Source organism: Poecilia reticulata, chromosome 11, assembly GCF_904066995.2.
Source record: "Poecilia reticulata chromosome 11, P_reticulata-male-v2, whole genome shotgun sequence".
Classification (NCBI taxonomy): domain Eukaryota; kingdom Metazoa; phylum Chordata; class Actinopteri; order Cyprinodontiformes; family Poeciliidae; genus Poecilia; species Poecilia reticulata.
This window is the reverse complement of record NC_088840.1, coordinates 24,081,382-24,091,331: the sequence shown is the minus strand read 5'-3', so window position 1 is coordinate 24,091,331 and position 9,950 is coordinate 24,081,382. Positions and strand designations below refer to the sequence as shown.

The 9,950-nt window shown below is 37.7% G+C and overlaps 2 protein-coding genes across 2 annotated transcripts; both read right to left on the bottom strand.

Annotated features, from left to right (window-relative positions):
* Positions 1 to 1,255: 1,255 nt before the first annotated feature.
* qrfp (pyroglutamylated RFamide peptide) lies at positions 1,256 to 3,196 on the bottom strand. Its single transcript, XM_008422621.3, has 2 exons — positions 3,068 to 3,196; positions 1,256 to 1,995 (listed from the first exon to the last, which is right to left on the bottom strand). Exons 1-2 carry the CDS (start codon positions 3,194 to 3,196, stop codon positions 1,417 to 1,419), a joined length of 708 nt encoding a protein of 235 aa, XP_008420843.2. The 3' UTR covers positions 1,256 to 1,416.
* Positions 3,197 to 4,378: 1,182 nt separating this feature from the next.
* On the bottom strand, positions 4,379 to 9,895 carry LOC103472785 (LIM/homeobox protein Awh-like). The gene is made up of 7 exons (XM_008422620.3): positions 8,738 to 9,895; positions 8,351 to 8,487; positions 7,283 to 7,485; positions 7,073 to 7,181; positions 6,863 to 6,995; positions 5,297 to 5,535; positions 4,379 to 4,898 (listed from the first exon to the last, which is right to left on the bottom strand). The coding sequence occupies exons 2-7, from the start codon at positions 8,474 to 8,476 to the stop codon at positions 4,500 to 4,502; spliced, it is 1,209 nt and encodes a 402-aa protein (XP_008420842.2). The 5' UTR covers positions 8,477 to 8,487; positions 8,738 to 9,895; the 3' UTR covers positions 4,379 to 4,499.
* Positions 9,896 to 9,950: the final 55 nt, after the last annotated feature.

Below are 9,950 nucleotides of genomic sequence, written 5' to 3'. Positions count from 1 at the left end.
TAATGTGCGGTAGCTTTTGTTTTGCTCCTTTAATTGTAAAGTATTCAAATTTCGAGTCTGTAAACACGAACTGATTTTGTTCATTAGATCTCTCTCTACTCTCATCGGTTTTTAGGACTGGCAGTGACTAGTTAAGGTTCAGTAAACACACCTAAACCCATAAACCGACCAGCGTCAGCCTTGGTGTCTGACTTCATGCTCAGCCAATCAGATAAATCGTACTCAGTCACTAGGCAGACTACAGTATTATAGGTTAAGTTGAAAGACTGAAAGCAACGATAGTTTTGAAAATGTAAAACCCAAAAGCAAATAAGATATTGCGGTAACTGACTAAGGCAAATGTATTTCTATTTATAAACTCATCCATTCATTGCCTTTTAAACACTCTTTAGCCGAATTACTGGAAACTTCTGATGTTTAATATATCTGTTGGATCTATGTCCTCTTTATTGAGCAGACTAAAAAGTGAAAATATAGCTTCTTCACTCATGAAAAAATGCTGCAAAAGTGGCCATGAGAACAACAGAGAAATAGAAGAAGTTGCTCAATAGCTTCAAAATTATATTCTTAAATGCAGGAAAGACAGTTGCAACATTTTTTCAGATAATTGAAATGAATGTCACCCTGTTCCATTTGTTCGACGTAACATTTGATCATTTTCGGCATTAAACCCTTTTTTTTATTCCTAACCAAATCTCATTATTTCTCAAAGTAATGGCTCTGAGTAGTTTAATGGTCAGCCCCTCGAAATGGTAAATGTTTACTTTACAAAATTCTTCATGATATTTCTGATCCAAGAAGTCTGGCAAGGTTTGTCACACAGAGATCTAAAATGATTAGCCACTCGGGCGCCATCAAGAGGTGAGTGCAGCTCCTAAAGTTTAGCATCCAAGCAGATTTAGACTTATTAATGATGGTGGTGAGTAAAGCAGTAGTTTAACTGGTTTTAATGAGATGTGAATCATGATGTATCGGATATGTATAGAATGCAACAATATGTACTTATTTTTATTCTGGTTTATCATCAGTTCACAACCTTTGTTAAATTGTAAGAGGTGGAAATGAGCCATTTTTGCTTTGACCTGGTACCATTTCTCTTTCTTTTGAAAGGGTCGATGAGCTGCTGTACATTGTCTCTGTGTAAAATTAAAAAAAGGTCAGACAGATACAACTGGTGGAAGTTACATATTTAACTTAACAGTTTGTTTTCATTTGTGCAATTTCATGAAGAGCTAATATGAATTGTTAAGGCATGTAAATGTTAAAAGTTTATTTATTAAACAAAAATTTCCGTTATTGCCTCGTTTCTAATGCACAGAGCGGCTTCCTGCAGCTTCTCACTGTGTAAATGCATTAGATGCTACTGGTTGCTTTCTGTTGTCAATAAAGTAAAGATTAAAAAAAAAGAAATCCTGTTTAACCCCACACTTCAGTTATGAAACCTCTCTTCCTGCTTTCTCTTGTCCTCCTCTGTTTTCCAACTCCTTCAATTATCCCTCCATCCTTCCTTCTCTTTTCCAGTCGTCTCTTCCTCCCAAAGCGGAAACCAAATCCTCCTTTCTCTCGGCTGACGGCTTGAAGCCCTCCGGCCATGGATGTAAGAGCATCGTTTCTTTTCCAGCCTTCTTCTCCTTCTCCTCCCTCCTGATAGTTCATGGTCTCTAGAGAGTTATCAGCAGCGAATGGGGAGAGTGGCAGATCCATAACGTCCCCTCTCTGGTCTCTCAGCAGCTGCTCTTCCTCCCAGACACCACCCACTTCCTCGGGCTCTAGAAGAGTTTGCAGAGAGTCTTGAAGCCAGTCAGACCACATTTTAGGGACTTTGGGGTCCTGCAGTGGAGCACTGAGGTCATACAGGCTGGACTCCAGCTCTTGTGTGGGATAGAAAGCAGCAGAGGATGGGGGATGTATGGAAACTGTGTGTGGGATTGGGCAAAGGAGGTTGAGGAAGAGGAGGGTTACCTGTGAGGCACTGATATGGAAAGGCAGTCTCATCTGGACAAAAAGAGCAGCAATGATCATGTTACAGGGAGCTTTAAAATCCTTTATTAGATTTCATTTGCTTTTTAAAAAATTCAGTTAGGATAAGATATTTAGGGCATTCATAAGATGGAAAAAGTAGAAAGCATGCTATTAGATTAAAACTAAATTGGATTATTTGTATTCCTTAATTGATTTTGAGTTGGATAAAAATAAAAGCCATATGTAGCCAGTGTTAAAGGTTTTCAAGCATCATTAATATAAATTTATAGCTGTTACTGTAAACAGAATTATAAGGTAAAACAATGCTTCTCTCTAAAAGTTATAATAAGAAATGCCAGTTTCAGATCATTTTGTGGTTTTCATGGAATAATTAAATTGAATTTCCACAACAGAAAGACACTAAAAGTATCTAACATATTTTTTAGATATACTTTCTTACCAATAGGTTGGAAACAGTTTTTCTGCCAATATTTACATCCCATATAAGAAAATCTATCTTAATTGTAAAAAGTTCTTTATTTTAAAAACCAAAATCAAAAATGCAATTGTGGTTATTCAAAAATGGAATTTTTTGTACTTGATATTTATCAAAAGTTATAAATGATATTTTTTTCAAAAGATCAAGTGACATTTGTGGCTGATACATTTTATTTTGCTTAACTGAGTAAAAATGTCTAAAGGTTGAAGATGCTGGTCTACATGGAAACATTAATTTCAGTCAGTCTTTCAATTTAAAACTGACATGTATTTATATTTATCACTTTTGAAATAACAAGAGACTTCACATTAAACTTTAAAGATCACTGTGATTCTTTAAGATATATAAAGCATCAATAAAAGTTTGACTTGGTTTAAATAGGTCATCGAACAGAGACTTAAGTTTTTACTGTTTATTCCAGAAGGTACTCATAACTTATAAACCAATTATTGTTTTATCTTAATTTGAGGTTTGGTCATTTAAACTCTCATGTCTTCTGGCTCTACGTCGTAGCTTCTCTGGACATACACATTTTCTATTAATACAAAAAACTAAAATAATTTCCAAAACATACAAGAAGCTCTCCTCATATCAGATATTTCTTACCTTGTTTCCTGTCAGGCAGCTTGTGTCTTCTGTAACATTTGTTGCTTCGGACCTTTTTAAAAACCGCCAACTTGTCTCCTCCATTCTGCCATCACACATTGGCTGCTCCGCCCTCTGACGCACTAACATTTTCACAAAATACCTTAAACTTCATTCTTATTAGCTCAGCAACATTTGCCTCGGTTAGCACTGAGGCCAATTATGACTGCTTGTTTGGCAAGAGGTGAAATAGATTCTAAAGATTAATTAAGATGTTTCTGATTAGAGAGAGTCTCTGGGATTTCTTTTATGGTTGTGCTTGTAATTAGCATTGTTTCGATAGGATAGCACAAACATACCTGAAAAATGTCATAGTAATCCTGTAACAAATCCAAACCGCAAACCAAATGAGGCCTTTGCTTGAATGAAAATAACATCAATTATGTTCCAAAATATTTGCAGACCCACAAGCCTAATTTAACTGTGAATCAGGAGGTAGCTTCAAGACTGATTGTAAAAAAAAAGACCTTTTTTAAAATCTAAAACCACATTGTTATACAGGAAATGTTTCCGTGGTACCAGGAAGTTGAGCACGTAATTGAAATATACAAATCACAAACAGGGTTGGATGTAGCCAGGCTGCTAATAAAGGCACTGAGTTTTGTGCCAAACATATTTCACAGAGTCATTATTTATGAAACAAAAACAAAACCAGAATGAAAATGTGGCTGAAAAGCTGTGTACACCCAATAATTCAGGAGCTTGTTTTACCATCATTAGCATAGAGGAACTTGAAGCAGATGTTTTGTAAACACATTTTTTTCCCCCTCCATTTCTTTAGTTGCAGCTTCAATGCTTGAATGACCCAATCTCTGCCCACTCTTTAACATCTTTCTTTAACTTCTGGCATATCACGTAGTTTCTGACTCTGGAATAAGATTGCTGACTCAATGATTGTAACGGTCATGCAAGTGACTCCAAAGCAGGACTAAATTACCCCCTTCTTTTGATTCACTATTTGAATCAAACTACTGAAATAAATTTAGTCTTTTGATTGTTTTCAAAAGGATTGAGTTGTTTTGAAAGACAAAAAGCTGTCAGGGACGTTCACGTTCCTTCAGATTGCATGTTGCTGCATTTTATAATGAAATAATCTTATGAAAAGCAAAGTTTCTGCATGAAAAGACATTTTACTGAATCACCTCCATGTGGTGATTCAGTGAAGAGAAAGACATCAAACTTTACTGAAGAAAATGTAATGAAACAGCAGTTTATTCACACAGTTAACTAAACTATACTAACATCTAGAAATCACAAAGCAATCAAAACCACTTCTTAAATGTCAACTCCACTTTGTCTTCTTGTACCTAGAACCTTATTAATTTAAGGTTGAAATTGTTTCTATAGCTGTCATTTAGCACTGGAAAAAAAACGGTCACTGTAGAACCATCAGTTAACTGTAATTTGGTCCAAAAGTCTCAGCATCAATTTCTCTCTCCACTCTCCCTTCTTCCTCCTCAAACTCCCGAAGGGGCTCGAGAGAAGGGATGCAGCCAAATGCACTCTGGGGATCGTAGTCCAGAAAAATGTTGGGGCTTTGCAACATCTGGCATGACTGATTGAGGATTGGGCTTACAGAGGATTCAACGGCTGAACCAGTGAGCAAGGACAGCTGCAGCTGGTCGATGGTGCTGGCGGGGAAAGGCTGCGATTGGTCTAGCGAAGAGCAGGAAAGTGATGAGGGGGTGGTTGCCAGGGCAACAGCTCCAGGGGGAGCGGAAGGGGAGTTGGCCTGGGAGTCTTCAGAGTTGAGGGAACGTCTCAGTTTGGCCCGAGCGTTTTGAAACCACACCTGAGGGAATATTGTGGAAGGAAGGAAAGCGTATGGAGGATGATAACAGAGACTGAAAACAGCTGCGAAACAGGTTAAAAAACAGACCATTTTAAAAATCCAAACATCTATTGAATGTGAATTTTGAACCAAGCTAAAAGAAGACCTTTCTTCTTTCATTCAGTTTTTGGAAGATTGTTCGAGCTTTTATGGGGCTATATCCATTGACCTGTTTAAAAACCTGTCTGATCACCTGCCACAAACACTAACTCCAGATTTAACTATGGTATACTTTTCTCGTACTTTCCTAAATGTTCACTTCAAAGTGTTATTAAATGTTTGTGACCTTTGCTGCACCATAAGTACGGGAAATGCATTATTTCCACATAATATTAGGTGGAGGACTGAGTGATGCGTACCTGCAGGACTCTCTTAGGCAGGCCAGTCTTATGAGCGAGGCAAGTCCAGTCTTTGCCGTCAGGGTTGTGCTTCTGGGCAAAGTATGACTCAAGTGCTCTGAGCTGCTCGCTGCGGAAACATGTCCTGATTCGCTTGGTCCGTCTGCGCGTCCGCCCTCCCACCTCTCTGTCGTCCACTCGTGGCTCTGGACTGCTGACAGACTCCTCCCCTTCCCCGGACACCTGGTTTTGACCTGACTCTGACATCAGACAATGATCATGGTGAAGATGTTAGTTAGATATCATCCTTAGACACAAAGTCAATGAGCTGAAAAAGCTAAATGCCATGTTTCTGACTTGATATTTTCAGGTTCAGCTCAAGTCAGATAAAAGCTCCAATCAACCCAGAGAAATGTCTTATTTTAGAAACCTTTAACTCCAGTTAAATCTACTTTATCTTGCTTCACAATCGCCCAAGAGATGTTGACATGGAAGGGAGAGTTAAAGTTGTTACACCTGATTTTTGGATATAGAGACATGATAAAAAATCAAACACATAGTTGTAGCACAAATTCAAATTGAAAGTATAACCACCAGATGAACCTTTAGTCTTTGTCTAATCTTTAAAATATATATTTTTGTAGAATTTTCTTCATTTATTTTATTTACTTGTTTTTTAGGGACAGTATTGCATCATGTGACATGTTTAGATTGCTGTAAATGTGCCAGATTTATCAAATCATATAATTTACACACCACTGCATGATAACGCTCAACAACTTCATTTGTATTTGAGGCACTATTTGCATTTGGAAAGCCAGAGACTGAGCAGTAACTCAGAGCTCAGTCAGATGTTGTTGGGAATAGGGGAACATATGGGAAGATATTTTGTGCATGTGCTCATGGCATTTGGGCTGAGTTTTACATCATGCCCCTTTGAGTCTGTTATCCAGCTGCATGTTGTAGCTACATGATCTCACTGGACTGACTTATGTTGCAAAGCCTCAAAAGAAGAATTATTTTAGGTATTTTTCATAAGTAATGGTTACATGAAGCTGAACATGAATAGTGACCTCACCAGTACCACACCTATAGGTACCTCATGATAGGCTAATAATGCAATAATTGTTAATGCTGGCAAATATACATCTATTGCAACTTAGTGATGAAATTTATCATTGTTTGTGTTTTCATTTTCAAAGTTTTAACCATAACTGAACAACAAAAATTACACTCAATACAATGTTGTTTTGTTTACTGCCCCCTACTGGAGATGTTTGCAAAATTAGACATGACATCTGATGAATTATTGAGACTTGTTTATATGACACTACTCCTTTAAGCTTGAAGCATGAAGCATAAAATGATGTTTAGTAATTCTTGCTACCTTAAAGTTTTTGGCTTCTGGTCAGAAGACAACTAGATGAATCAACTTTATTTACCCTGCAGAGGCGAATAAAGATGGAGTTTTGGAACTAGCCAACACACAACTGTAAAACTGTACCTAAATTTCAAGAAAAGGTTTCAAAGCGATTTTAACGTTTATCATCCCAAGTCATTTTTGAAAACACTCACAAACACACTGACCTTCTTTTAGATGTGATTGTGAGGGGTCTTGCAGTGGCAGATTGCCTGCATCACCATTATAATGTGACTCACAATACAGGTTTGGGCCCTGCATGCAGTAGAGGTTCCCTGGCATTAATTTTACATCACATTCCTGCAAAATACAAATTTAAAAAGCATGCATTCATTTGTTAATTTGTAATTAAACTAGTAGCTAGACTGTTAACTGACCTGGCAGGAAAAACAGTGGGGATGGAAGGTCAGCTCACCAGACCTCATGACCAAATCAGTGGGTGGGATTGGCTGGAGGCAGCGAGCACATTGGCCGCCTCCAAAAGTTCTGATGAGAGAAGGAAACCAGATGTCAGAAGCTGAAGTCACATGTTAACTCAATGCAGATGTTAGGAAGTGAACTGGTTCAGCATGCAGAATCACTTATACCTGCTGTAGTCCTGCTGGCAGTAAATGTTTCCATCTCTCCAGAAGAGGGAAGGGTGAGTCTGTAGCTCACAGTGGCACTGGCTGCAGCGGAGGCAGATGCTGTGCCATATTCTCCCTGCTGCCAATAGGAAGAAGCGATCACATACCTGCTCGCCACATCCGGCACATATGATTGGCTCTGAAATGGACACACTTGTTGGAACCTGGAAGATGTTTGACATGATAAAAATTAAAGATAAAGAGGGGAACTAAACATTAGGTTTATGGCACAGACGGCATCCAATCTCAAAAATTTGGAGTTCATCAGCAAAAATAATTCTGTAAAAACAAATAATGCCAAATTGTAAAATATAATTCAATTTATTATTGAGAATGCTTTGCATACCTTTAAAAAAATGTCAAATAAATACTTTTTTCAAATTAAAACTGCTTCAGACATTGCTTTTTTATTTTTTTTAAAGAAACCCGTCTAATTACATGTTAGAAACCAACTAATTGCTGTAGCAAGTAGTTGAGTAAATCTGAGTTTGGGGGGGAATTTTTACAGATTTCTGAAAAAAAAAATTGGACTTTGTCAGAATCGTGAGATTAAAATTAAGATTTTTTTTCATTTTTATTTTATCTTGTGAATTTAAATAATGTTTGCATAGCAAGTACCTATGTTAAACTAAACAAGTTAACATTTAACTTTGATTAGTTTTCAGGATGACTTGCATGTGTTTGCTAAAGTTAAAATGTTATGTTTTAAACTCAAAAACTTCAAGTATAAATTAGTAATTTATAGAATGACATCAATCTTGTGAACTCTGCTTGTTAGCATGAAGCTCATGTTGCCTGTCAGGAGGTCAAGAAAAACATGATTCTTTTCTAAAACATGTTAAGACACAATATCACATATTAAAGTCAGAAGACGTAAAAATATTTAAAGCATACAATACAAGCAGTAGAAATTAATGTTGTTGATCTGCCAAGCTGTGCAGAAACTAACTTTGAGGTTTTTCAGCTGTCAACCACCTGAAGTCTGTTAAAGCTTCATAAAAATTCAATGATTTAGAGAATCGTAGTTACATTTTCTGAAGCAGTGTTCTCCTCCGCTGATGTTGGGCCACCGGCCAGCTGTACCACCTCCGGCTTGTCACCGAGGTCGCTGCCATACAAAAGGTCCTCGAGGGCTTGGTCGTCTGGAGACATCATGATTAAGAATTCTGAGAAAGCAGGGGGTAATTAGCAGTCTTCTCTGTAGCCACAGGTCTATGTTTCTATTCATAAGCACAAGATGATTTCCGGCTGTTTTAAATGTTTACAGTGTTATTTTTCACAAATCTATGTGATGAGCAAAGAGAAAAACAGCTAAAATGTTTAGGAGAAATAATAGTTTTTATGTGAACTTAACAGCATGTTATCAATAAACTGAAACAATACTTGAGGGACGTATAGATAGAAAAGAGAACGTACCTGTTTTGTGTATTGATTTGATTATTATTTGGTTTCCACTGAGTGTGCTCAGTTCTAATCATGAAAAACTTCTCTCCAAGCAATAACAAAAAGTGTTAGATCCAGTTTTCCGGTTCCAAACTTTTCCTTTTATCTTGAAAACATTCCTGCTTTAGAAAAAAATAAATCTCATCCTTTTCCTTTCAACTGCAAACCACAGTGCTTCTCCTGTTGCAGGTGTCCTTGTAGCCTCCTGTTTTGTGGTTTTGGGATGAACCCACCTCACCTGAGGTCTGCCTCTTCACCTTAGCATTGTCCAACCACTTTCCCAGCATCCGATCTGTCGGCAGTCCCAGGTGACAAGCACCTGTAAACAAGAAGCCCAGCCGGCTCAGAGGGCAACAAGGAAGCACTGTGATTGGCTGCCTGGTAAGCAGGTGAAAGGGTGGGGTAGAGGGCTTTACACAGGGGGCCAATTAAAAAAACAAAAGGTGCTTAAGAGGACATCTGGGAAATGTGCTGAAAGATGAAAAGACACTTTTACACTCGTCTTTGACATCCAGCTTTTCTCTTCCTTTGGTGTTTTTGTTTGAGAAAATTAAACTCATTGTGTGAACAGTGAGAGGATGACCAATAAAAGTATAATAAAATGCACATGTGTGACTTCCCTAAGAATGCAGCACTAAGAAAAGAAAACTGTCTTTTGTGCATCTAAATTCTTTCTTGCATGACTGGCAAGTCACCAATAGACTGACTTCATGGAAGATCTGGACTGTCCCAGAACCCAGAACTACATCTAACAGAAAATCTGCAGCATCGTCCAAAGAGGGATGTGGACCAGAGATTTACTCACAGACCGATAGGGTTAGAGAATCTTTCTGGGGTAGAATGGGCAAATATTGTCAAGTTGAAATGTACGACACTTATTGACTCAAAGATGTGATGCTGAAATTGCTGGCGATCCATTATGGGTGTTAATATCTATAAAATCAGGTTATTGCAGGTTTTCGTCCAGATTCCAGGGTTCTTACTGCTGTTCTGTTTTGTGGGATGTCTCAGGACAGACTTTAACCTAAATATCCTGGTTCACGATACAATACTCTGCAACAACATCAGAGATCCTCCAACATACCCAACAGGTACAAAATATTAATTCTTCATTTTCTGTTGGACTCACCTGAAGTGTTTCTTTCATAAGGAAAAACCAACCAAGAAATAAATATTTATTTAAAAA